A 27,013-nucleotide genomic window follows, 5' to 3' on the forward strand; every position below is an offset into this window, starting at 1 on the left:
TTAATGTAAATCTCTACTAATGTAAGCTCGCTCGATCTAAAATCAATTAGGACTTTTTCATGGTTGTAATGTGGGCTAAGGGACGGGTAGGATATATTTTAGGAATAGTGACTCAACCTCCTAAGCACTTTAACACATCATCAAATAACTTAAGCGCAAATTCTTCAACACCACTTCAATTTCACAAATAATATCACCCCAACAATATTTCCTCTTTCTTTAAGCACTACTTTAATTCATACCCACTAGCAAGAATAAGACAACAATTTATTCCTTTATATTTTTCTTTCTTTTTTTTTTTTTTTCTTTTTTTTTGCTAGTGGCGTATTATTTTACAAAATAAGTGCACCCTTCTTTCTTTCATTGGTTCCTCTCAAAAGTCACCCCACACTTAGTCCCTTCTTACTTCTTTTAGCGCTCATCTAACACTTAAAGTGCTTTAAGAGGTAAAAGGATCAAAACAATGTCAATTAAGAATAAAAAGGGTGTAGGCTTGTAATGTGGGTACCAAATAAAAGGTCTACAGGCTCAAAAGGTTTAACTAGGGATAGATTTTATTTGTGATAAGCAATAAGCTCAAAAAGATCAAAGAAAGCCTAAAATCATTTTTCAAACCGAGCATCACCTAAAATTTCACTTCAACTCACATACCGGGCAAGTTCTAGACACAAGTACACTACATGGACTACACAAAAACCTCACCACACATGGCACATGACTCGCTAAGGACGGTCACATTCCGACTCTCAAACAATGCAAGTATTCACGGAGCAACGAGATATTAAGCATTAAGCGCAAAGTGAACACAAGTCAAGAAAATGAGAAATAGGCGCCACAAAACATGCTATCCGTTTTAACAAGGCATCATCAATAATTTCAGAGTGAGAAGGGAAGATATTACATATGTAAAAGCTTAAATATGCCATTATCAACCAAGTCAAGGTCACCTAGGTTCATCATTCTTCCTCCTTTTATTCCCTACATTCCTACTCTACTCTAAAAAGAAAACAAAATTACCCGGTTCAAACTACATCCCATGGAAAAGAACCGAGGCACAAAGAAAAACCACAGGGGATTATTACTATCTACAAAGATACTATATATATATATATATATATATATATATATATATATATCATTTTTTTTTTTTTCATAATGATAAACTGATAGATAAACTGATAGTTACTCCATATAGATGAATTTACTGCTATTTTATGCCATTAATCCAGTGAATATATTAGTACATTCATCCATACATCAAACATGAATCACCCCCACCCCACACTTAGGACTGTGCGTTGTCCCCAACGCACACAAACAAGGTAAAGTAGGGTGAGAAGAACTCCCTCAAGTCAAGGTGGAGGGCTCATCCGCAGTCTGTGGAGGAGCATCTGCATCCATAGCATTCCTATCATCAACAACTGGTGCGGATTCTGTATCAGGTGTTACAGCGACCTCAGTAGGCCTGTTGAGTGGAGCCTCGGTGACTATGGGAGGAACAGGAGTGGATGGTCCGGCAGTGGATGATGCAATCAGCTGGGAGATGTCTGTACCTGCACATTGAACCAGAGCTCTGAGGAGTAATGATATCTCCTTCATCATCGTGGCCTGCTCGGTCTGAACTCGGCTTAGATCCGCACGAGTCTGTCTCAACTCATCCCTGGTGGCACTCAACTCGACACGAGTCGCTATCAGCTCAGCCCTGTTCTCTTGCATATCTGCTTGCATATGCTCAAATAATTGTTGGATGGTGAGCTTAGAAGACCTTCCCTTGTTCGGCTCTAGAACATGAGTGACATCATATGGTCCTGGAGCTTTAGCCTCAATGTCGTCATTCTCCTTGTCCCATAGTACTCCCCTCTCTGTTAAAAAAGCCGTTAGGGTATTAGCAAAGAACAGCCTCCACTTGTAATTCATCCTGGTTCGCTGCATTTGATCATGCATGATGGCTCCGAAGTTGAGTGGTATCCCCTCTAATAAAGCATATAATACGAGTGCGCGGTAACGAGGGACATCAGTTTTATGTTGGCATGGCAGCAGGCGGTTACAAATGAAATTTAGAGCCACACGTGCTAACGCACTCATGAATTCCTTTGCTATAGAGTGGTACTCCATACTCCCATGCTTCCATTCTGCATCCTTCCTGGTAGGGCATAGGACAGACTTAATGTGTGCATAATCTGGTGTTTTGCATATGGCGTCAAACCTGTCTGTAAGTGTGTGTGGCACCCTTAAGAAGTTATTCAGAGCTTCAGCTGACACATTAATATCTACCCCTCTTACTCGCACAATGTTTCCCCTTGCGTGACGCCAATTGGCGTAGAGCTCTCTAACAATGGTGAGGTTGGCTTTGCCGTGACCTTTCAGAATGGGTCCCCATTTTTGCACCTCTCGAATTGACTTGAGAAACTCTGAGTACTTTGTCTTAAGTGGTCCGATGTTTATCGGCTTTTCCGGAATATACTTCTTTGAAACCAGTATCTTCTTATAGGCTCGGAATGCCTTCTCATTAACAAAGTATTTCTCCCAATCAACTCGGTCTATGGGTTCACCCTCGTCTTCATCACTCATGTTGACCTGTAGGTGGTCATTGTCCGAATCGGAATCGGATTCAGATTCTGTAGTAATCTTCTCCTTCCCTTTATCAGTCGGAGCACTCATTCTCGAAGCTTTTCTTTGGTATGTCACAGGCTCTCTTATCTCTATTCCTTTGCTTGGTGTAATACCCTTCTTCACTGTCCTCCTGACCAATGTTTCCTCCTCCTCTTGCTCTGAATCATCACTTAACTGCCTAGGCAGCAGTTCCATTTCCTTCTCCGTCCGCTTCCTTTTTTTCTGTGGATTTGGACCGCCCGCTGCCCTTCCGGTAGGCTTTTTGGGCGGTTGCTTGTTACCATCTTTGTCTTGTTGCTTGGATGGTTTACTCGCTGCTGTCATTTTACGAATCTAAGTACCTGCAATGCAAAGAATTCAACAATTAGCAGATGAAACAGCGAAGTTCAGCTTGAAAGCAATTGCAACAGCTTGCAGACTTCAATTTATTCGTAAAGTCATGCCATTCACTCTTCATGGAATTGTAGCTCATGACTTTCAGCAAGTATGTGATAACTCTCTTCAAAAATTCAATTTCACATAGCCCCTCACTCGACCCCACACTTATTCTCAAGCATACACCAATGTTGCTCGGTTACTCAGACTTCACCGACGCCTAAATTTTCCTCAGGGACAATTCGTCGAACATGTGGTATGCAACAAGTGTGCCTAGTTCATTCTATCAGTTGAGCAATGCAACTACCCTCCCAAAGTTGGACGAGATGAAGGGAATTATAGTTTATCATCTCGCAACCATTACAACTACCAAGAACGACAGCCCTAAAAATCTTGAAATTGCAAAACCTACTTGTTGCTACCATTGAAGGAGGGAGGAGAGACGAACTAGGAGAGAAGCCAACGGAAGAACGAAGAGGATGATGCGTACCTGTCGCGTTTGAGCTTATTGCGTTTGTATGCGTTACAATTTCGATGAGAGAATTCTGTTCTGCGTTCGTAGGCGTCGCCAAAAAGAGACGAGTGGATGCGTCGCAAGAAACGTTTTTTTCGAATAGGTTATCTTAAGATGTGTTAAAATATATATTACTTACCTGTGCGTGCGAGCTTTGACGCGACGCATCCCCTTGTCTTCCTTCAAAAATTTTCGGACGCGATACGGGCGCGATAGGCAGACTTCACTGCCTTGAGCAATTGGCCCGTCAAAAAAATTTTTTTTTTTTTTTTTCGCTGAGGGGGACGCGACGCATCCGCCTCGTTTTCTCATATCTGGGGAACTTTTTAGTTTTTTTTTTTTTTTTTTTTTTTTTTTTTCTATGTCCTACGAAAAGAAAGAAAAAAAAATTTAAAAATAAAAATAAAAATAAACTAACTAACTTGGGTGGCCTCCCAAGAAGCGCCTGATTTAACGTCGCGGCACGACGCAACATGTTCTTCATGCCTCCACTAAATCCATTGTGGTCTTGTGACGTGCAATGTCACCACCCCAATAGTGTTTTACTCTTTGGCCATTTACCAAGAATGTCGTATTGGACCCCTTATCACACAATTCTATCGCACCATGAGGTTTCACACTAACCACTTCAAACGGACCCGACCATCGAGATTTAAGCTTTCCTGGAAAAAGCTTTAGCCTTGAATTAAACAGTAGAATTTCTTGACCTGGTTCAAACTCACGATGTTGGATATGCTTATCATGCCATCTTTTGGTCTTCTCTTTATACAATTTGGCATTTTCATACGCATGCAATCGAAACTCATCAAGCTCGTTGAGTTGTAGCAATCTCTTCTCACCGGCCAAGTCCATCTCCATATTTAGCTTTTTAATCGCCCAATATGCTTTGTGTTCAAGCTCGACGGGCAGATGGCAGGCCTTCCCATAAACCAACCTGTACGGAGAAGTGCCTATTGGGGTCTTGTACGCAGTGCGATATGCCCATAATGCGTCATCCAGCTTCCCGGCCCAGTCCTTTCTATTCATACTTACTGTCTTTTCCAAAATCTGCTTGACCTCTCTGTTGGAAACTTCTACTTGACCACTCGTTTGGGGATGATAGGCAGTGGAAACTTTGTGCTTGACTCCGTATTTTGCAAGAATATTATTCAGCAGTTTGTTACAAAAGTGAGTTCCCCCGTCGCTTATCAACACTCTTGGGGTCCCAAAACGTGTGAAGATGTGCTTCTTTACAAAGCCTACCACAACCTTTGCGTCGTTAGTAGGAAGAGCTATGGCCTCTACCCACTTAGAAACATAGTCGACCGCCACCAAGATGTATCTGTGTCCGTTAGAATATGGGAATGGTCCCATAAAATCAATCCCCCAAACATCAAAAAGTTCTACCGCCAGTATATTTTGCAAGGGCATCTCGTGCTTCCTCGTGATAGTTCCAGTTCTTTGGCATCTATCACAATTTTTAACGAAGGCATGTGCATCCTTAAACAATTTTGGCCAATAAAAACCTGATTGTAGCACTTTTTGGGCGGTTCTATCCCCGCCGTGATGACCTCCATATGGTGACGCATGGCAGTCATGTAGTATAGCCTTCATCTCTTCCTCAGGAACACACCTTCTCACCAACTGATCTGCACACTGCCTATATAGGAATGGCTCATCCCACACGTAGAACCTTACATCATGTAGGAATCTTCTTCTATTGTCAGCTGTCCATTCTAGTGGCGTTACCCCACTTGCGATAAAATTCACATAATCTGCATACCATGGGGCTTCACCTGAGGTGATTGCTAATATTTGCTCATCCGGAAATGTTTCTTTAATTGACCCTCCTTCAGCTACATGGTTCCGGCTCTCTAATCTGGACAAATGATCGGCCACTTGATTTTCTGTCCCTTTTCGATCTCGGATCTCTAAGTCAAATTCTTGCAAGAGGAGGACCCAACGAATCAGCCTCGGCTTGGCGTCTTTCTTTTCAAATAGGTATCTGATAGCTGAATGATCTGTGTAGACGATGACTTTGGTTCCCACTAGATAGGATCTGAACTTGTCAAACGCCCACACCACTGCAAGCAACTCCTTTTCAGTCACTGTATAATTCATCTGAGCTGGATTCATAGTTTTGCTTGCATAATAAATGGAGTGAAAGATTTTATCCCTCCTTTGCCCCAACACCGCTCCAATTGCTATGTCACTTGCATCGCACATCAACTCAAATGGTTGTGCCCAATCGGGGCCAATGATAATTGGTGCAGTCACCAATCTTCCCTTCAGCTCCTCAAATGCTTTCAGACATGCATTATCAAACTTGAAGGTAACGTCTTTCTCTAGAAGCCTGCACAAAGGGGAAGAAATTTTCGAAAAATCTTTAATGAAACGACGATAAAAACCTGCATGACCCAAGAAACTGCGAATGCCTTTGATGGATGTCGGCGGGGGCAATTTTTCGATCGTCTCCACCTTTGCTTTATCCACCTGTAGACCATCTTTTGAAACCTTGTGCCCCAAAACTATACCTTCACGTACCATGAAATGGCACTTTTCCCAGTTTAGCACCAAGTTCGTCTCTTCACACCTAGCTAGCACTTTATCAAGGTTCATCAAACAACTATCAAAAGAACATCCAAACACAGAAAAATCGTCCATGAATACTTCTACATATCTTTCAACCATGTCAGTGAAAATAGCCATCATACACCTTTGAAAAGTCGCAGGTGCATTACAAAGACCGAAGGGCATTCTCTTGAACGCATACGTGCCATAAGGACATGTAAATGTAGTTTTCTCTTGGTCTTCTGGGGCTATAGCAATCTGATTATACCCCGAATAACCGTCCAGGAAACAGTAGTATTCCTGGCCAGCTAATCTATCAAGCATTTGGTCAATAAAAGGAAGGGGAAAGTGGTCTTTCCGGGTGGCATTGTTCAGTTTTCTGTAATCTATGCAAATTCTCCATCCAGTTACAGTTCTTGTAGGAATTAAGTCATTATTTTCATTAACTACTACGGTTATCCCCCCTTTCTTCGGCACACATTGAACGGGGCTTACCCATTTACTATCAGAGATTGGAAATACAATACCTGCATCAAGCCACTTAATCACTTCTTTCCTTACCACTTCTTTCATGATTGGATTTAGTCGGCGTTGGTGTTCTACACTTGGCTTGTGTCCGTCCTCCATGAGGATTTTGTGCATGCAGAAAGCTGGACTAATGCCTTTAATGTCAGACATTGTCCACCCAATTGCTCGCTTGTGCTCACGTAGCACCCTTAATAGCTTTTCTTCCTGTAATTTAGACAAGTGAGCAGAAATAATAACAGGTAAAGTGTCAGAACTTCCCAAATAAGCATATTGAAGGTGAGGGGGTAGGGGTTTAAGTTCCAAATTTGGAGCTTTTTCAATTGACGGCTTTGGTGGGGGGCCACTTGGCCTATTCAGGGGCTCAAACGGGATTATTCCTTGCATGTAACCACATGATGTATCTAGGATATGCATCATCTCCTCAACCTCATCATCCATCTCCAAGCTATCAAACATCATGATTGCTTTTTCTAAACAGTCGCCTAGATATACACTCGTGTCAAGAAGTTTCTCATCCACCTCCACCACAGATATCATAGAGAGCTCCTCATAGTGGCGGGGGAGTTGGATTGCTTTGTAGACATTGAAGACTGCCTCCTCGTTGTCCACTCTCATAATCATTTTCCCTTCTCTCACTTTAATTATTGCATCGCCAGTAGCCAAGAGAGGTCGTCCCAATATGATTGGAACTTGTTCATCAGCCTCGAAGTCTAGAATAATGAAGTCAGCTGGGAAGATGAATTTTCCAATTTGCAGCAGCACATCTTCAATCACTCCTTCGGGGTAGGCTATGGACCTATCAGCTAATTGCAACATCACGGTGGTTGGTCTCGGAGCTCCCAGACCTAATTGCTTAAACAAGGATAAAGGCATCAGATTTATGCTTGCACCCAAATCACACAGAGCACGTCCCACGTTAATATTACCGATTTGTACTGGAATGGTGAAGCTGCCAGGGTCCTTAAGCTTTTGGGAAGCTTGTTTTGGACCCTTGATGTGCACTCCTCAGTAAGTGCAACCGTCTCGAACTCAGTCAATTTCCTCTTATGAGCCACTATGTCTTTTATGTACTTAGCGTACTTTGGAATTTCACGAAGTACATCCACTAATGGAATATTTAATTGAACCTGACTCAACATGGAGAGAAATTTGTTGAACATGCGATCGTCATTCCTTTTCTGCAATCTTTGGGGGAAAGGTGGTGGTGGCCTTGTAACCTCCATTCGCTCTGAACTTGCATCATCTTCCTTTGACTCTTGTGTTGCCTTAGGTGTCAACTCCCCCCCAGGTATAGGTTTTTCTTTTATCTTCCTTGGCACTTCCTCTAGTTCCCTCCCGTTTCTAAGTGTAACTGCATTAATTTGAGGGTTCTTCTCTGTATCACTGGGAAGTGAGCCTGTAGGTCTAGTATTTTGGTTTGCTGCTAACTGCCCCATTTGCCTCTCAAGATTTCTGAAATCGGTCCTGAGCTGTTGATTGTCTAGTAACAACTTTTTCAGCAAGTCATTCGTACTTTCTTCCATTTGTTGGGGTGGCTTCTGAGGTTGAGTAAAATTCCCTTGAGGCCTATACTGATTCTGTTGACTTCCGCCCCATGAGAAGTTAGGATGATTCCTCCAGTTTGGGTTGTAAGTGTTCCCATATTGCGCATGTTGATTCATAGGACCTCTGTTTTGTTGCCCCACATAGTATATAGATTCAGGATTCGTGGGGCACATGTCAATCATATGACTGTCTCCGCATAGTTCGCAACAAATAGACATCTGCTGTACATGTTGCATTTGTTGTGTTGTCATTCTATTCATCTGATTTGCCAATTTTGCTATATCGGCTCTCATGGCGGAAAAGTCATCAAGCTCAATCAAACCGGCGGCCTTCTGTTTAATTCCCCTTCGTGAATCCCCCTCTCCTTGCCAATTATGGTCATTAGCAGTGAAATTATTTAGCAAGAGTTGTATTTCACTATACGGTCTTGCCATGCAACTACCCCCACAAGCTGAGTCAAGATTCATCTTTGATGCTTCATCTAACCCATCAACAAAAGTGTGACCCAATACCTCATCAGTTTGACAATGATGCGGGCAGTCTCTGAGTAGCTTCTTGTATCTTTCCCAAGCTTGACGAAGTGTCTCGCCATCCCGTTGTTGGAACCCAAGAATTTGGCTCCTCAACGACTTTGTCTTCTTAGTTGGGAAAAACTTGATCAGGAATTTCCTTGCTAGATCATCCCAAGTGTGGATAGAGTTCGCGGGCTCCTTTTGCAACCATTCTTTAGCTTCCCCCAACAGTGAAAAAGGGAATAGTGTCAGCCTGACATAGTCCTTGGAGACGTTCGGATAATTGTAAGTGTCCGTGATTTCCAAGAAGTTCTGAATATGCCTCTGCGGGTCCTCATGAGATAGACCCACATATTGTCCTGTGGACTGAATCAGCTGTACCATGTACTGTTTGAGTTCAAAATGCCCAGTGATATCAGGCTTCACAATAGCCTGAGTCATATTCGCAAGATTGGGCCTTGCGGCTTCAATTACCGGACGCTCTTCATTGCCTGCCATATCTATTGGCTGTGGTTGGACTGCGATGTCCAAATCTCTTTCTATTCTCGTTCTAGCTTCGTGTTCCCTTCTCACTCTATGTAGTGTTCGTTCGATTTCTGGATCAAGAGGAATGAGGTTGTTTGCACTTCTACTCCTCTGCATTCGAGAGAAGACCCTGCGTTGACACAAACCAGGCAAACTGAAAATTAAAACTTGAAAACAAATATCTAATAAAAGCTTAACTTAGTCACGTAGCTAATTTCTAAGTCCCCGGCAACGGCGCCAAAAACTTGTTGCGACCAAACACACTCACGCAAGTATACGCGGTCGTCGAGTAATAAAGTGACTAAAAGTCGGATGTCGAACCCACGAGGACTTATGATTAACTATTAACTAAATTAGACTATCCTAATTATCTAAACAAGAATTAAATCTAAAAATATTTTATTCCAACTAATTAAATAAGAAAAATATAAATAATAAACTTTGAACAGAGAAAGAGCAGAGTTTAATGATATCAATGTAATGAAAACGATCTAGGGTTATGGTCTATCTAACAATCCTATTGTATTCTTCAATTGAATTGACCGACTAATTTATCTAGCTTATTGGTTGACAGGGTTAATATTGCTCATAAGAATCTGTCGAGTTCTTACTCGCCTATTCCAGCTAACTTAACGCCTATATGTCTATGGAGTGAGAATCAACAAGAACGCATTTATAATTCCTGTAAATCAACCAAGCAAGGCAATTAGGTATATGTCTATCCTAACCACGAATCCGTTCCCCGATGCCCGAGTTCAAGAACTTGCCCTACTCAATCCTGTATGCAATATAGAATTCCCACTTTCGAGTTCAATTCTAGATTCGTAGATAATATTCAATTGGTGATCAAGCAATTAAATAATTAAGTGCAAGATTGAATAAATAAACTAATATGATAAATCAAGTAGTCAAAATCAATATCCGAATAACAATAGTCATGGAAGAACCACAACCCTAGAACGTGAAGTTTAGCTCCACATAGACATGGTAGCCAAACAACAAATCATATAAAGAAACATAAAAATTACTAAGTTTGGTGGGAGAAAGATGAAACTTGATGAATTCCAGCCTCCACAGCTTTTTCGTGGCTTTTTCCCTCTCCCCAATATGTTAGATAACCTAAAAGAGGCGTTTTTAGCTTATATATTGCGTACAAAAGTCGTGGGCCAAAGCTCTCCTATTCCTAGTCCAATTCGGCTTCAGGGATTGATGCTAGGGTGGATGCGACGCATCCACCTTGTCCTCCATTTCAATTTTTTCCTGCGAAGGTGGATGCGACGCATCCACCTTGTCCTCTATTTCTCAGCTTTGCACGCGATGGTGGACGCGACGCATCCAGCCTTCTCTTCTACTTCCCAGTTTCGCACGCGATGGCGGACGCTATGGCCCAACTTCACTGCTAAGGTTGCATGCAGGATGATGTTTTCCTAGGTTGGATGCGACGCATCCAACCCTTCTTCCTCTGGCTAAACCACCTTTTCTTCATATTTTGCACTCCGAACACCTTAAATCGTCACACATAACTTAATTAGTCATCAAACCAATAATTACACCATGTTGGGTGTTTTAAAGATTAAATAACATCAAAAAGTGGTTAAAACATGGGCAAAGTAACATCAACACATATCGAAATATGCCAAACATCATACGCTAATGAAGCTCTCATTGTTAATAGTAGTTTCTTCTTCTTTAATTCTTTTACAATAAGCAAGTTAAAATACAAATTGGGGATCCATAACCAGTAATAGAAGTTCAGTTAACATAAATTCTGGATATAGTTTTGCTTCAGTTACCGAGTTAAATAATTTCTTTGAGCAGAAAGGTATCAAGAACTATCTAGATTTGCCTACTCCTACCCCAAAAACAAGTTATGATGATGTTAAAGCTCAAGTTGCTAAGAAGTTGCTTTATAATGGGTAAAAATATAAATATAATAATTCTTAACAGGTTAACGGTTTATCCGATAAGGAAATTAAGTAATTCGCCCCCAAACGATAAACCGTTAACTATAAAATTTCAATCCATTCACCAACCGTTAATCCGATAACTGGATACCAATAAGCCATTATGCTATTTTTATGGTTCGGTTAACGGTTACGGTTCGGTTTTGAACAACCCTAATTATGCCCCTCACGTGCTCCGTTTTTGAATGACTAGTGGAAGCGACCTCACAAGTCTGCGGTTGGCTCGATGACACTGTTACCATCTGCTTCCATGTTGTACCAAACCCTGAGGATTGTCCAGTGAGTATTAGAGAGGGCCGAATTTCTGTTAACACCGGGATTTCAAAATTCCATCCATCAACTTCAAGATTCAAACTCGTCGGAAGATCCTTTCGGAGTTTCTGATGCATAGTCGAGCCCAGCAGAAATGGGTTCTGTTCTTCGTATCCTCGTCTACTCTGACGAAGCCACCACATAGATCGCCGAGATATTTGAAGGTATCTGATGTCCAAGCATTCAGAAGGATTCCAAACATTTTAATCCATGAAGTTTCCGACTTGCTCCCTGGTGATGATGCATTCGTGTCTGGCAACCACCAAGTTAGGGATAAGTGTTTCTATTCCAAAACAAATCCCCAGCTATGATTCTTGCCGCTTCCTGTTTGGAAGGAAGCTCGAATAAGAATCGATTATGGTCCATGGGGGTGACTCTGAAACTTGCAGTTACTCTCCATCTTGTAGCAAACCATTTTTGAATCGTTTCCGGATTTGGGCTTCGGTTGAATGGGTCGTTGAAGGTCCCAACTAGGCCTCTGGAAAGTGGGTGTGTGCCTTCTATTGCCTTGATGCATGATTCCTTAGAAACCTCTGGCCATCTCTCTATATTTGCCGCAGCAAAATAGGATTTATTAATGGAACTGGTGGGCCAAAAGAGTTACGTTTCCCTAGATCTTCTCAGCAACATCTTCCCTCCCTTGTTGTAGCTTATCTCCAGAATGATCACCGTCGATTTCGAGCCTCCTCGCGAAACCTCAATTCTTACGAATTTGCCGTATATATTGTAATTCTGATACACCCTATAAAGATATTGTTGTTGTGTTCTTACCCATCTTCTATAAAGATCTCCAACTCCACTTGATGCTTGTTTTAAAGCATCACAGACCCATCTGAGATTGTGTTCGTCGATATTGATTTTGCTAGAGAAACGTTTTCCTCTCGTTGTGAGAGAGAGCCATCTTATTTGATCACCCCCAAAATTAATAAGCTCAAAAGATTTGTCACCTGAGATAAAGAAAATTTTATCATCCATAATAAGAAATTGCCTAAAAGGAAAGTTCAGAAATGATGGGGCACATTTCCCAAATCAGAGCTAGTTGAATGTCACTTCCTTCTCTAACTGAAACTCGAGAGAGCAGTATCATCTCCTTTCCGTTGTTACATAAAACTTCAGAAGGTATACTCAATTGTGCGACGAAGGAGCTCTTATCTGGAGCTATGTCAACTGATTCTGAGAAATAACTTGTCTCGCCAAAAAAAGGTTCAGGAATACTTTTGATAGCATTGCATTTGGTTTGATCAGAGGAGTTTACCTCCTTCTAAAGAGCAAGATGAGAAGGAAAACAAAAGATTAGGTACATCTGAGTAATGTAACTTCAGCCTGTGGATTTTTGCTTTATGCTTTTGAAACATCTGTCATTCCTTTCATTCCAAACTACCCACCACATGCAAGCTAGAATGGTTCCCCATATCTTCCTCTTACCCTTTGTCTGTCCAACAAAATAGGGTTCCTTGAATGTCCTTGGAGCAACTCATTTCACCACAAAGATGTTGAAGAGCATATGCCATTATTGTGACACCACAAAGAGCAGTGTAGGAAGAGATATTTTGCAATCTCTGTCTCTCTTTCACAAATGTAGCACTTATAACACAGGACAGACCTCTCTGTTGCAGGTTCTGTGGAGTCAGAACCACCTCATACGCATCTGTCTAACACAATCATACCACTTTGTAGGGTGCTTCAGTTCTACAACCAGATTAGTCCACCCAATATCTTGGATGCTTTCAGGGGTTATTATCATGATTTTCCTAGCTCCATGCATGTAAGACAACGATAAGGGTACACCAGAACTATCAGAGTTTTGGAAGACAAAATACGCAGAAATCTGGTCCCTGTTCCTCCCATCTCCTGAACAAGTTGCCTATGTCTAGAAAGCTAGCTGTAAGACTTGGCAGACCACCTAGAGAAGCATTGAATGATTTTATCAGTGTTTTGACTGATGAAATTCCTCTTTCTTTCGACCCAATCACACCAGTAAGCTGCCTCATTTTTTGCATTCGAATGACTTGTTAGTTGTCACTGGCAGCAAAGTAGATTTTTCTTTCCATAACTCCAAAAGTTCAAATCCCAATTTGATCTATCTTTCACGTCTGCATAAACTAGGCTTAACTTACCGAACAAGGACTCCGGAAACATTCAGAAAACTCAACTGAAATGTTAGACAGATGGGATGATTTCTCTCTCTAACTCTATGTTTTTCTAAGAACTTGATTTTTAGCAGGTGACATTAAGAGCATCAACTCAAATTACAAGTCAAGGAGATAAAAGATTCCACTGTCTGCTTTCTAGTATTCTTCCTTCTGTGGAGTAGGATATGCTCATATCACTGTCATATGGGTTTAGAAGTGATACAACCTAAACCTATATAGGTGTATTCCCGATGCACTAACTAAATTCTTTAACATTCTCAACTCTTATCATATTTTAGTTTTAATAACTTAACCGCAAAGTAAGTCTAATAAGTCTAGACATAGTGGTTCTTCCTTCCCAACAAAAGATTGCAAGTGGCAAGTGCCATTATTTGTTTGAAGGAGGAACCATTCTTTATAAAGTTGGGTTAAGTCCCACATTGATGAGGGAAGCGGTTGTGGTTTCTTTATATGGTCTTGCGTAGGGGTGGGCATAAAATTCGAAAAACCGAATTCCGAATCGGACCAAATTAATTCGGTATCGGTTTATTCGGTATTAATTTTTCTGTATTCGGTATTGAGGTTTCGGTATTTCAGTATACCGAAATACCGAATTATTTAAGTACTCCCGTGCTTCCTAGTCCTACACTGCCCAGCCCAAAAGTTTAACTTTGTCTTTCTATAGCCCAAAATTTCAACTTTGTTACTAGTTTAGCTGTGTAGTTGCAGGGAAGCCTTCTTAGTTTAGTCGTTGGCAGATGTAGTTTACTCGCAGTGGTATTACTAGTTTTGTGAGTTCATAAAGTGCAGAGTCTGTTTCGTTGGCAGGGAAGCCTTCTTAGTTAGAAGTGCAAACTTTTGTTATCTTTATTATTTCAAACCAGAATTAGTTTTACTACAGCAAATTCTTTTATCTTGTTTCCAAAAAGCGTGGCAAATTGTACTCCTATGTTCCATTTTACAGGCACTCGTTAATGAGGGCAGGAACAAATGAAGTTATCCAGTGAAGCCTTCTTAGTTTAGACGCTGCAAAGTGCAGACTGTTCCCTAAGGACCATAAGTCCATAACATTCCTATTTCAAGTGTTGGTGTTGACTGTTGAAAACGTTGTTAGAAAAAAAAAAAAAAAAAAAAGTTTGAAAACTGTTATGGCCAGCTATGTTTAACGTTTTATACTAATGTGAAAATCATTTCAATTTAGTTTGGTTGGCTACCGAACCAAACAAGAAATACCGAACCGTGTCAAACTACTTTGGTACGCTATTTGGTATGCACAATTGATTTACCGAATACCGAAGTACCGAACCGTAGTTCTTAATACCGTACCGAAGTACCAAACGCTCACCCCTACTCTTGTGTAATCCTCCCCTCTGAGCTAGCTTTGGGGTTGAGTTAGGCCTAAGATTCATTTCTTTACATGGAATCAACACCTGAGCCATTGATCCCTGATGTTGATTTTGTCAATGTTGGGCCTAATTCACGTTGCAGTTGAGCCTTGAGCGTATGGGGGGGAGTGTTAAGTCCCACAGTAGTTGAGGGAATGGGTGGTGGACTTGTGGTCTCTTATATGATCTTGGGCAATCCGCTACTCATGAGCTAGCTTTTTGGGTTGAGTTAGGCCCAATGGTCATATCTTCACAGAAGCCAATAATTTTTGAATTTTTTGCACATGCACTTAAATCAAGAAGCAAGTTTTAACTGAAATATCTAATTCTTGGGCAACAAAAGAGATCAGAAAAAAGTGAGAACATCAAATTTCTGACAAAAAATTCAACTTCAATATGAGTAGAAAGTTTTTAGGCTTCAAACAATTTTCCAATTAAAGTTTATAGAAACATGAAGGTAACGGCAACTACTGTAAACAAGCAGACAGATAACTTTGAAACAATGGAAAGGCATGATTGTATTCCAATAACGGGACAAAGTTCTAACTTACCAGTAAAATAGTATGCCCATTGTCCTTGAAGTGTCGTATTTGGCAGTTTCTTAATGATTTTGCAAGCCTCTGAGCTTCATTTCCACTTGGAAGCATGTTGTCTTTGCCACTAAACAGTACATTGTGTATCATCACATTTTATCAAGAAATCTGATAAAGAAACATAAATTCAACTGCATGCATGCATGCACAGGAGGCAGAATTGACAGAAAAAAAATCTTGAAAAAAGCTTTTTAGTATTATAAGCTGTCTTTCCCAGATAAGATAAAAATAGGCAAGTAAATACTACACCGCATAGCAATTAATCCAAAAAAAAAAAAAGAAGAGAGTATAACATAGCATCAACAATGAAACACGGAAACCGAGGAACCTAATTCGGTGCTTTTTAGCTATTGTAACACATGAAATAAAGTAAGTTCACTATTGAGTGCCTAAATGAAATATATATTTCACTGATAGTTCTGGATGGAGTAATAAGACCAGATAAAAGTTAAACCTGATCGATGCAACTTCCTAAAGCAATTCATAACTAATAAACTCTATTCAAGTTCTTGACCATCAATTTGAAGTGAATTAAAATAAATAAACTAAAAAATGAGTTGGGCTTCATATATATTTTGTGACATGGCGAATCCTGCAGTACATATTGAACGGTCAGTTGAAGCAAGAAAATTAGAAACAACAATAAAATAAACCATCTTTTCAGCACTTTGTCACGGGACAAAGAAAGCAGAAATTACTAGGATGTCCACTTACTTTTCCTCCAATTTAATATATCTTTTTGACAAAGTAATAATTTTTATTAATGATTGGGCAACATAGCATGTAGCATTCAAGAAGTATACCATAAAGTAGAAAACCTACAAAAAGATATGGTTTTCTTCACAGTTAGTGAAAAAATTCTTTTCTCTCCGTCTTGTACCATTTATTTTACTGATTTTTGCATTTCAATGTCGTAAAAATTTGTGATTGCTCAGAACTACTCGCTAAGGGGGTAAAAGCATTCAGAAAGTAGACCACTTAAGTTAGTTAACACCTAATCAAGAAGAAGAAACATATGCTTAATTTTAGAAAACACTTGTAGGATATACTGCTTCTACACACCACAGGCATGTTTGGGCTTGGTGTACGAATCTTCAGAAGTGATCTAAAGTTTTAACGTACGTATCGCACAAAGAAATCCACACAGACCAATAGAGAATATGAATTAATGTAAGACAGAGAAGAAACCTTGAGAGCACAAGTACTTCAGCAGTAATAGCATGGAGACGGGAATTTGCATAAGCTGAAGCAGATCTAAGAAGCTTCAGTTTCCAGAGAAGAGTCTCCTTTGGTATGATATCAGCCAAACCCTGAAGAAAGGCGAGGTGGAATACAACACTGTGAATATGACTCCATATCTAATTACCAACAGAACAAAAAGACCAGTAGCATTTGACTGTCCAAGCATAAGAAGGCGAAAACTTAAAATATTTTACTGCCCAGCATCAGAAAGACCAGTAGCATTTTTTTTTTGTTATAATAATTGATAACAAATAATTGGCCAGTACCATGTTAAAACACCTGCTAAACATTCAAGACCCTTTTCCACCAACTGCAATTGTTAAACCACAGCCTGTAAACAACTGCAAACTTACTACTTTTTTATTATTACTCTACCCCCCCTTGCCAAAACAAATTTGTTTTCTGGATAGTTTTCAGACATTTGGAATTTTTCAACTTTCTAAAGGATTTTACAAATGCGCATACAAGGTAACACAAAAGCTATAGAGGGCCTACTCTTGTATTTTTCAATGTGCACAACAAGAACTTAGTTGTGAGTTCACTTCTTCTGTCACCTAAATTAGAAAATGCAGCTTTTATGGAATATTTCATTGTAGTCTGGTCTTCTATTTAATTGCTAACTTGTAAAGCCGGCTACTCATAGGTCTAAAAGAAGAAGCCTCTAAAGAGAAAATGCCACTAGTGTCAACTCGAGCCTCCTTATCTTCAACTCTGTCCCTTTCTCTGCTGTTGTTTCCTCTTGCCTAGGCTCTAGCATCTACAGATGTCTCTGATAGACTTTGAGGCCCCAGTCCTTTATAAAAACCCCAAGTTACTTCTCCTTTCATTTCATCCAATTTGCCTTTAAACAAGAGGTCTCAAAATTGAATTGATGACCCCGTTGTTAGTTTTTCCCAATTTCTTCACGAAGATACAATGGCCATATATTACAGAAAATCTTGATCTATACTAAGAGGAGGAGAGATTATTTGATCTGTCCTCACAAGTTTTCTGGACATTCGAGTACACTAAATCAATATAAAGAATTTCCAACTCCTAAATAGACGTACTGAATGGAAGACAACAAGCAACCACTTCAGCAAATCAACTAAGCCTCACTCCCAAACTACAAACAAAAAATCCTGTGACACATTAAGGGACACATAACAAATGCAACCAGATGACTAAAAACTTTTTCCTGGTAACAGCTGCAAAGTGAGTTTCCTGTGGTGTGCTATTCGTTGTCTTGGCACCACATTTGCAGCCAATTAGTAAACATGAGATTATAAGGTAAAATATGGATGATCAGAAAAGTATACATTTTCATCGCCAAACCTATACTGGGATTACAACCAAGATAACATGAAAAGCTCAGTCAAGTTTAGAGAATACTATGCTAATATATTTCTTATAAGAAGAATGAAGAAATAACATGCACTATAAGTGTGTGTTTGGTATGACGGAAAACAATTTCTGGAAAATGTTTTTTACATTTTCCCATATTTGATTGGCTTAAATGTTTTGGAAAATATTTTCCTCATGAATTCACTTTCCTCCAATTGGAGGAAAATGACTTTCCTAGAAGGGAAAACATTTTTCAAAATTCTTTTTTAACCTTCCCCACACTATTCCACACCCAACCCCTACCTATGCCGCTACCCCCACCCCCACCCTCTCCCCTAGCCACCCCTTTCCACCCCCACCCCTACGCTCCCACCCTGCCACCACCCTCGCCCCCCAACCACCCCCTACCCTCACCACCCCGACCTACCACCCTCCCCGCCCTTATGCATTTCGTCTCCCACGGTGTTTGCTTAAATTATAAAACATATTTTCAGCTACCTAACCAAACACCAGAAAATAAGTAAGAAAATCACTTATTTTCCAAGAAAATATTTCACAAGGAAAACATTTTGTTTCATACCAAACACACCCTAAGTGAACCTTCTTTATGATCATATTAAAACCATATAGTTATTGCAAAAGTCTATTTGTAGCAAAAGAGAAAGAAGTATGCAATAAGAAGCAAAATAATGCATAAGTACATACAGAAAGGCAGGGAAGCAAAGCAGTGAGGTTGTCAGAGAGTTGTTCAACAACTTGTTTAGGAGGTAGCAGGGAATCAATGTTAACCATAGCCATCTTCATTGGATCACCTGATGAAGCAAAAGCACATTATGTTTCTGACTATATAAAAAACTTGAAGCTACAACTTGCATATGTTGGTAGAGAAAAAGATACAACGAAAGGTTATTCCATATCTATTTCTTTTTGATAACACGATTTAGAAACTGGGAAAAAGTTAACAAAAAGTAGAATCTATAATCAGTTCAGCCTTGAATTTATTTAGTAGTTTCAAGTTATACGAGTTCTGATAAAGTTCCCCAACTACTTGCAGCTGGAGTAATCAAGATTCTTAATCAGTACAATGTTTCTAACAGAAGATATCTTAGGGAGTTGCTACTAATGTCACCTCGGAAAAACTTTCCAACAAACAAAGAGGAAACAACAACCATCAATTAACACTTGAGGACTAAAATACATAGGAACAGCACAAGAAATCTTATCAAGGTCAGAGATAAAGCAACATTCCTATTTATGTGCCGTAATTATACTTGGCAATTGAAGGTAACATAATATTTTATTTTATTTTATTTTGATAATAGGAGATAACATAATAAATGCATGAAGTTTAAACTTGGAAGCTGGAAACAGTAATATTCTCAGCCACAGGAGAATTATACCCATAATAAAGCTCAGAAGATATGGGACTGTAACATGAAGTTCGTCAGGCAAAGACTCCAGCGGAGAGAGCAAAGGTTGAAGTTGTGACCTGCCAAATGAAGTTGCTGAAAGATGATAACAAACAGTTAAACCATACTAGGACATTGTGGATCTCCACATCGGAATTACAATCAGAGAAAAGTTTTGTTCTGATGTCTGACCTGGATTAGCTAATATCAGAACAAGATCAATATTACAGTTTCGAGCAGCAACAGCAAGAGCCAAACATCCTCCGAATGAATCTCCAACTATATAAATTGGCTTGTTTGGAGATGAGGCATGCAACATCCTTACAGTTGTCTCAACAAATTTCACCAGCTCTAAAAAAAATTGAAGTTCAAAGAATAAGTGTTCTAATCGATTTCCAGTTGTGACAGATATAAGCACCATAAGCCAGAATCGTGTTCAGGTTAAGTAAACATATAAAAAAGAAATATTGCAAGTCATAGTTGAAGTCCAAATTCACAAACAAAGAGAGCCATCTTATCAAGTCCACCCACCCCAAAGATAAACAGAAAAAACTTGTTCTAACCTTCAAGGTTTTCGTCCTCACCCCCACTCTCCCAGATCAAAAGAAGGAAGACAGACCTTTACATCTTATTTAACTCTTTAAGCCTTTGGCTGGTGGTTAAACAGATGAAAACAACCTTCTGAACCTTCCAACCTGCGCCCAACTCATCCCCGTCAACACCATCCACCCCATACCCCCAGCACGAAAGGAGCTCCCAGAAAAGAAGAAAAAAGATTCAAAAGAAAAAAAAATTAAGGAAATGAAGGTAAAAATCTCTTAGGAATTTGTTTCCTGATCTTAGATCCAAATTGCTTAGTTATTTGGATCCACCCAGCAAAAGTTATATAAATGAATAAGAGAAAAATCCAGAATATGTTCTGTTATGGCCTTCTACGCTGAAGCCTTACCTTCCATATACATCCAATTTGTCAGCGTTTAGGAGTCACCCTATTTCCTTCCATTCAACCTCCCCAATGCCAACCTATGGCTCTATTTAAACTTCCAGAAGTGAGGTATTTCCGTTAAGATCCTAAGGTGACTCCTTTTTTCTTTGACTGGACAACAATGTCTCTAAGAGTTTGATGTATGGTGCACATATAAACATCATGAATTCACAGTAGACTGCTTCTCAATTTAACATAGCAAAATTACCAGAAGAACAAAATAGAGGGAGAAAAAAGTATACCTTCAAATGGTGTTCGATCATATACAGGAATATGCAAGCACCAAACTTGAAAGACTCTGCAAGAAACCTTAGATCAATATGTGCACTCTGATAGAAAAGGGGTTGGCAGTTCCATTATGCAAAGGATTCAGCATTACAGAAGCTGCTCAATAGAAGAATTTCGTACTGGAATGCTAGAGATTATTACTGCAGGTTTAGATTAAGCACAATAACTGAAGGAAAAATAAGTTTAAAATGCCATTATGAACCACAACCATTTCACAGAAGAGTGGCATCAAACAATAGTTCTTCAGACTCAACAAACACATCACTTTTTTTAATAGCCTAGAAATGCCCTTTGAGTTAGTTGTCCGAGTCACAGTTGGCCAAGTTTTGAAACATGGGCCCGCCTCTCTATCCTGCTCCTACTTAAATATCAGGCCACATTTCGACTCACACATCATGCATTGTGTCCATACCACTGAACCAAAGCCCTGGAGCACAATCACAGCACTTGTCTATCAAAATTCAAGGTTATGTAATTTAAATAATTAAATTCACAGCTTGCTGCTTCTAACTCAAAACCGAAAAATGGCATGAAGACATAGCCACAAAATCATGACATGCGAATGAACCTGTAGCTTTAAAAATATGAAGAAGGCAACTGCAGTGCATGACAGAGACTACCAAACTGAAACAAAAGGTCTTACTGTATCTTCTTAGCACAAGAAGAGAACATCTACTGTACAAATTACCATTGAGGATGCAGAAAAATTAAGTGCACTAGACGAGCTGAGCTAAGCTACGCCCCGTAATTGGCATTGATCTTATTCTTCTCTTAACTATTTCCCCGTGATTTAAGTTGCCAACTAAAGTAATAGTACTCTTATAGTTGTGCTCATTTACTGCCTTCTCATAATCAGTGAAAGCATGATTCTAGAACTAGATACAACTACAATTAAATATTATAGGACAAGGTTAACTTACTTTCCAAGTGCCTTTTCATGCAAAACAAGACCCAATCCAGTACCATCCATTCCTACATGTTGAAATACCCTAGGGTTAGATATTGAAAAAGCATATATAAAGACTCCGCAGAAGTACAATGCACAGATACATCTGCATGGTTCAGCAAATTGAACTAGGAAATTCCAGCTCAAATTTGAGCATTACCTTTCTGACATTAATAATCATCTCTACCTATAAACTAAATAATACTTCCTAGTAACTGTGTTTAGGCATTACAGGTTAAATATTAGAAATTACTACCAGGCAAGAAAAGAAGAAGAGGTGAGTTTCTGAGAGGAGGGCCAGCTGAAATGGGTGTAAACCACCGCGGCGGACCTCCATCAGGCTTAATAATCTCTTCCGCTAACTCAAGGTAATCCCTCACAGTTTGTGTTCCATATCCATCATCCCAAAGTGGTTCCAACTTTTCTTGAACAATTTCCTTCCTCAAATGACCATCTCCCACATCAATCAAAGGTCTATTTTCAACAAAGGACACACCGTTAACTCTAACAGAATCAGAAGACTGTAATGTGGAGTCCCTGCTGCTGCTGGCTAAACACCTCGTGTAAGCTCGAGATGACTTAGTCTTATAATCTGAATTCCAAGCCAAACAAGGGGAAGCCCACAAACTCTGCACAATTGAAGCCATGGTTGGGTCTAACTAACTGCACAAAAAAAAACTGAAAACTCAAGCTCCTTTTACTACAGTGTTATTCTTTTAATTGGTGAGCAAAATGTGTTATTTACTCCCTTTCTTTCTTCTATAAATGATGGCTAGTTTTCCCAATAAAAAAGCAAGAAAAATAAATCCACAAAATTTTGAGGTACATCAGCTGTGTGAAACAGAGGTTGACAACAAAAGCGAAAAAGAGTTTGTGGCTTTAAGCTTCTTTAGTGCTGAGATAGAACAAAACAGACAAGAATCCACTTAAATTGAGTGTGAAAGTGATATACACATACAGTCATACGTTACGGGAGCATGTGGGAAGCGGGGTTTACCAAAAAGGCAAAAGAGACGTGGGTTTACTTGAACGACTGAAACAAATCATTGTGGGATATTTGTTTGTTGATAATACACGTAAAACTATTGGTAGACGTATAAGGAAAACCAATTAGCACATGTAGCACCAGTAGCACCTTGGGTGGGGTTTTGTGCCAAACAGAAAAACCAATATGTGGATTAGAATAAAACATGTTTATAAAGGTTAGGTACTAGAAGGCACTAGGAAAAAGAAAAAGAAAAAAGAAGAGAAACAATTAGTAGGAAGTATATGTTATAAAATAAAGACAGTAAAGTAAAGACAAGTATAGAGAAAAACTGATATATTATTCAAACTTCAAACTTATGTACATAATGAATTGAATTCTCCTCTATTTATAGAAGAAAGGAAGTTGTTGTGCAAGCTGCTACTGCAAACTGCTGTGTAAGCTGCTACTGCAAGTTGCTGTTTAAACTGCTTGTAAGCTGCTGCTGCAAGCTGCTTGTAAGCTGCTGTGTAAGCTGCTTGTAAGTTGCTACTCTAAGCTGTTGTGCCAGATATAGATAATCCTCTACCATGGGTAATATTTATCCATAACGGAGTACCGAAAGGATAAGCTTTTTCAGGAGGCTTATTTCCAATGGAGTACTAAATAGATAAACATATTTACGGCGGAGTCTCATATGGATAAGTTTCTTCAGGAAGCTTATTTACAACGGAGTACTAAATGAACATCCATAATATAATATATTTATAACACCCCCCCTTGGATATTCATTAAAAGATAATGTGCCTCATTAAAACCTTACTAGAAAAAAACCTTGTGGGAAAAAATCCTAGTGAAGAAAAAAGAGTACACATATTTAGTAATACGCATTACTAGCTGCCTCATTAAAAACCTTATAAGGAAAACTCTGTGGGAAAAAACCTTAATAAGGAAAAAAGAGTACATCGCGTATTTTACTCCCCCTGATGAAAACCTTGTTTCAAATATTAAGTCTTCGCATTCCAATCTTGTATACCATCTTCTCAAAAGTTGAAGTTGGTAAAGATTTAGTGAATAGATCTTTCGTATTGTCACTTGAACGGATTTGTTGCACATCAATGTCATCATTTTTCTGAAGACCGTGTGTGTAGAATAATTTTGGTGCAATGTGTTTCGTTCTATCTCCTTTTATAAATTCTCCCTTCAATTAGGCTATGCATGCAGCATTGTCTTCGTATAAAATTGTGGGTCTTTTCTCACATTTCAAACTATATTTTTCTCGAATAAAATGAATTATTGATCTCAACCATACGCATTCCCTACTTGCTTCATGAATAGCTATTATTTCAGCATGATTTGAAGAAGTAGCAACAATAGATTGCTTTGTGGAGCGCCATGATATGATAGTACCTCTACATGTAAAAACGTACCCGATTTGAGATCTAACTTTATGGGGATCAGATAAACAACCTGCATCTGCATAACCAACAAGATCTGCATTATCTCTGTCAGCATAAAACAAACTCATATCAAGAGTTCCCTTTAAATATCGCAATATATGCTTAATCCTGTTCCAATGTCTCCATGTAGGAGAAGAACTATATTTTGCTAGTAAATTAACAGAAAATGCTATGTCGGGTCTTGTAACATTAGCAAGATGCATTAGTGCACCAATTGCACTGAGATAGGGTACTTCGGGACCAAGGAGTTCTTCATCCTCTTCTGGAGGTCGGAACAAATCTTTATTCACTTCAAGTGATCGAACAACCATTGGTGTACTCAATGGGTGCGCTTTGTCCATGTAAAAGCGTTTTAAGACTCTTTCTACATAGGTAAATTGATGGATAAAGATCTCGTCTGCTAAATGTTCAATTTGCAGACCAAGACAAAGTTTTGTCTTTCCAAGATCTTTCATCTCAAATTCTTTCTTAAGATATTCAATTGCCTTTTGGAGCTCTTCTGAAGTTCCAACAAGATTTATGTCATCAACATAAACAGCAAGTAATACAAATTCTGAAGCCATTTTCTTTATAAAAATACATGAATAAATAACATCATTTATATAACTCTCTTTCAGCAAATATTCACTGAGGCGATTATACCACATGCGCCCAGAATGCTTTAAACCGTACAAAGATCTTTGTAATCTGGTTGAGTACATTTTCCGAGATTTTGAATATGCTTTAGGCATTTTAAATGCTTCAGGCATTTTAAATCCTTCAGGGATTTTCATATAAATCTCATTATCAAGTGACCCGTACAGATAAGTTGTAACCACATCCATTAGATGTATTTCAAGCCTTTCACGTAAGGCTAAACTGATGAGATATCGAAATGTTATGGCATCCATAACTGGTGAATATGTTTCTTCATAATCGAATCTAGGTCGTTGTGAGAATCCTTGTGTTCAACTTTTTTTTGTCATTCCTTTTTCGCACAAAAACCCATTTATGACCAACTGGTTTTATACCAGCAGGTGTTTGGACTACTGGTTCAAAGACCTCTCTTTTAGCAAGTGCGTTCAATTCTGATTGAATTGCCCCTTGCCATTTTGGCCAATCAGATCTTTGTCGACATTCTTTGACAGATCGGGTTTCAAAATTCTTACTATCTTGCATAATGTTAAGTGCAACATTATAAGCAAAAATATTATCCACCACTATTTCAGATCAAATTAAATTAATCCCATCACCAGTAGAACTTATTAAAAGTTCCTTGCTCACTTGAGTCTCGGGTTCAGTGATTTCTTCAGGAATCTCAGAACTAATCAGATCTTGGGTCTCTTCACGAGATCCCTTCATAATATTATTTTGATCATTTGTCGATTTTCTTTTTCTAGGATTTCGATCCTTAGAACCCAAAGGTCTACCATGTTTCAGGCGTGGTTTAGGTTCACGAGCTCTCATGCTAGTAGATGGTCCTGCTGGGACATCAATTTGGTTAGGCACATTCTCTGCAGGGATATGCAACTTAGTTATCCTTTTCAAATAAGTAAATGCGTTTGGCATTTGATTTGCTATATTCTATAAATGGATGATCTTCTGGACCTCCTGATTACATATAGGGGAATGTGGATCAAAGTGAGATAATGATAAAACTTTCCACACAATTTCTCTTTTGATTTTCTTTTTCTCTCCCCCTAATTGTGTGAAATTTGTTTCCTCAAATCGACAATCTGCAAATCGAGCAGTAAATAAATCTCTCGTCAATGGTTCAAGATAGCGAATAATAGAGGGTGATTCAAACCTAATATATATTCCTAACCTTCTTTGGGGGCCCATCTTACTGTGCTGTGGTGGTGCTACTAGCACATATACAACACATCCAAAAATTCGTATATGGGCAATATTTGATTCATGACTAAAAACTAATTGTGACGGAGAATATTTATTATAATGTGTTGGTTTGAGACGGATAAGTGATGCTGCGTGCAAGATAGCATGGTCCCAAACAGTAGTGGTTAATTTTATTTTCATAAGTAGTGGTCTTGCTATCAATTGTAGCCGTTTAATAAATGACTCTGCAAGACCATTTTGAGTATGAACATAAGCTACAGGATGTTCAACTTTTATTCCAACTGATAGACAGTAATTATCAAAAGCTTGAGATGAGAATTCTCCAGCATTATCAAGGCGAATAGACTTTATAGGATAATCTGGGAATTGTGCCCTTAATCGAATTATTTAGGCTAATAACTTTGCAAACGCCAGGTTGCGAGATGATAGTAGGCACACATGAGACCATCTTGAAGATGCATCTATTAGAACCATAAAATATCTAAACAGCCACTTGGTGGGTGAATAGGTCCACATATATCCCCATGTATACGTTCTAAAAAGGCAGGGGACTCAATGCTAAACTTCATTGGTGATGGTCTAGTGATCGTTTTGTCTTGATAACAAGCATCACAAGAAAATTCATCATTTGTAAGAATCTTCAGGTTCTTTAATGGATACCCACTAGAAATTTTCAGTAATTCGTCTCATCATTATTGATCCAGGATGGCCCAAACGGCCATGCCAAAGCACAAAAGTATTTGAATCAGTAAACTTTTGGTTTACGATAGAGTGTGCTTCAACTATACTAATCTTTGAATAGTATAAGCCAGAAGATAAAGTTGGTAACTTTTCTACAATGCATTTCTGACCAGAAATATTCTTTGTAATACAAAGATATTCCATGTTCATTTCATCTATTGTCTCAACATGATACCCATTCCAACAGATATCTATATAACTCAACAAGTTTCTTCGGGACTTTGAGCAGAACAATGCATTGTCGATAATAAGTTTTATTCCCTTAGACAGA

At 39.1% G+C, this 27,013-nt stretch overlaps 1 protein-coding gene across 1 annotated transcript in view; it reads right to left on the bottom strand.

The window, feature by feature from the left end:
• The window catches only part of LOC104104297 (phytyl ester synthase 1, chloroplastic-like), a 40,799-nt gene extending 18,124 nt beyond the window's left edge, over nucleotides 1-22,675 (bottom strand). Inside the window, exons 1-8 of the mRNA XM_009612349.4 lie at nucleotides 21,998-22,675; nucleotides 21,716-21,767; nucleotides 20,750-20,805; nucleotides 19,715-19,873; nucleotides 19,514-19,618; nucleotides 18,819-18,925; nucleotides 16,737-16,858; nucleotides 15,507-15,615 (exon numbers count right to left, since the gene is read on the bottom strand). Of these exons, the coding sequence (XP_009610644.1) occupies nucleotides 15,507-15,615; nucleotides 16,737-16,858; nucleotides 18,819-18,925; nucleotides 19,514-19,618; nucleotides 19,715-19,873; nucleotides 20,750-20,805; nucleotides 21,716-21,767; nucleotides 21,998-22,388 (1,101 nt within the window). The 5' untranslated portion in view covers nucleotides 22,389-22,675. The remainder of the gene's footprint in view (nucleotides 1-15,506; nucleotides 15,616-16,736; nucleotides 16,859-18,818; nucleotides 18,926-19,513; nucleotides 19,619-19,714; nucleotides 19,874-20,749; nucleotides 20,806-21,715; nucleotides 21,768-21,997) is intronic.
• Nucleotides 22,676-27,013: the final 4,338 nt, after the last annotated feature.

This window comes from Nicotiana tomentosiformis, chromosome 6, assembly GCF_000390325.3.
Source record: "Nicotiana tomentosiformis chromosome 6, ASM39032v3, whole genome shotgun sequence".
Classification (NCBI taxonomy): Eukaryota; Viridiplantae; Streptophyta; class Magnoliopsida; order Solanales; family Solanaceae; genus Nicotiana; species Nicotiana tomentosiformis.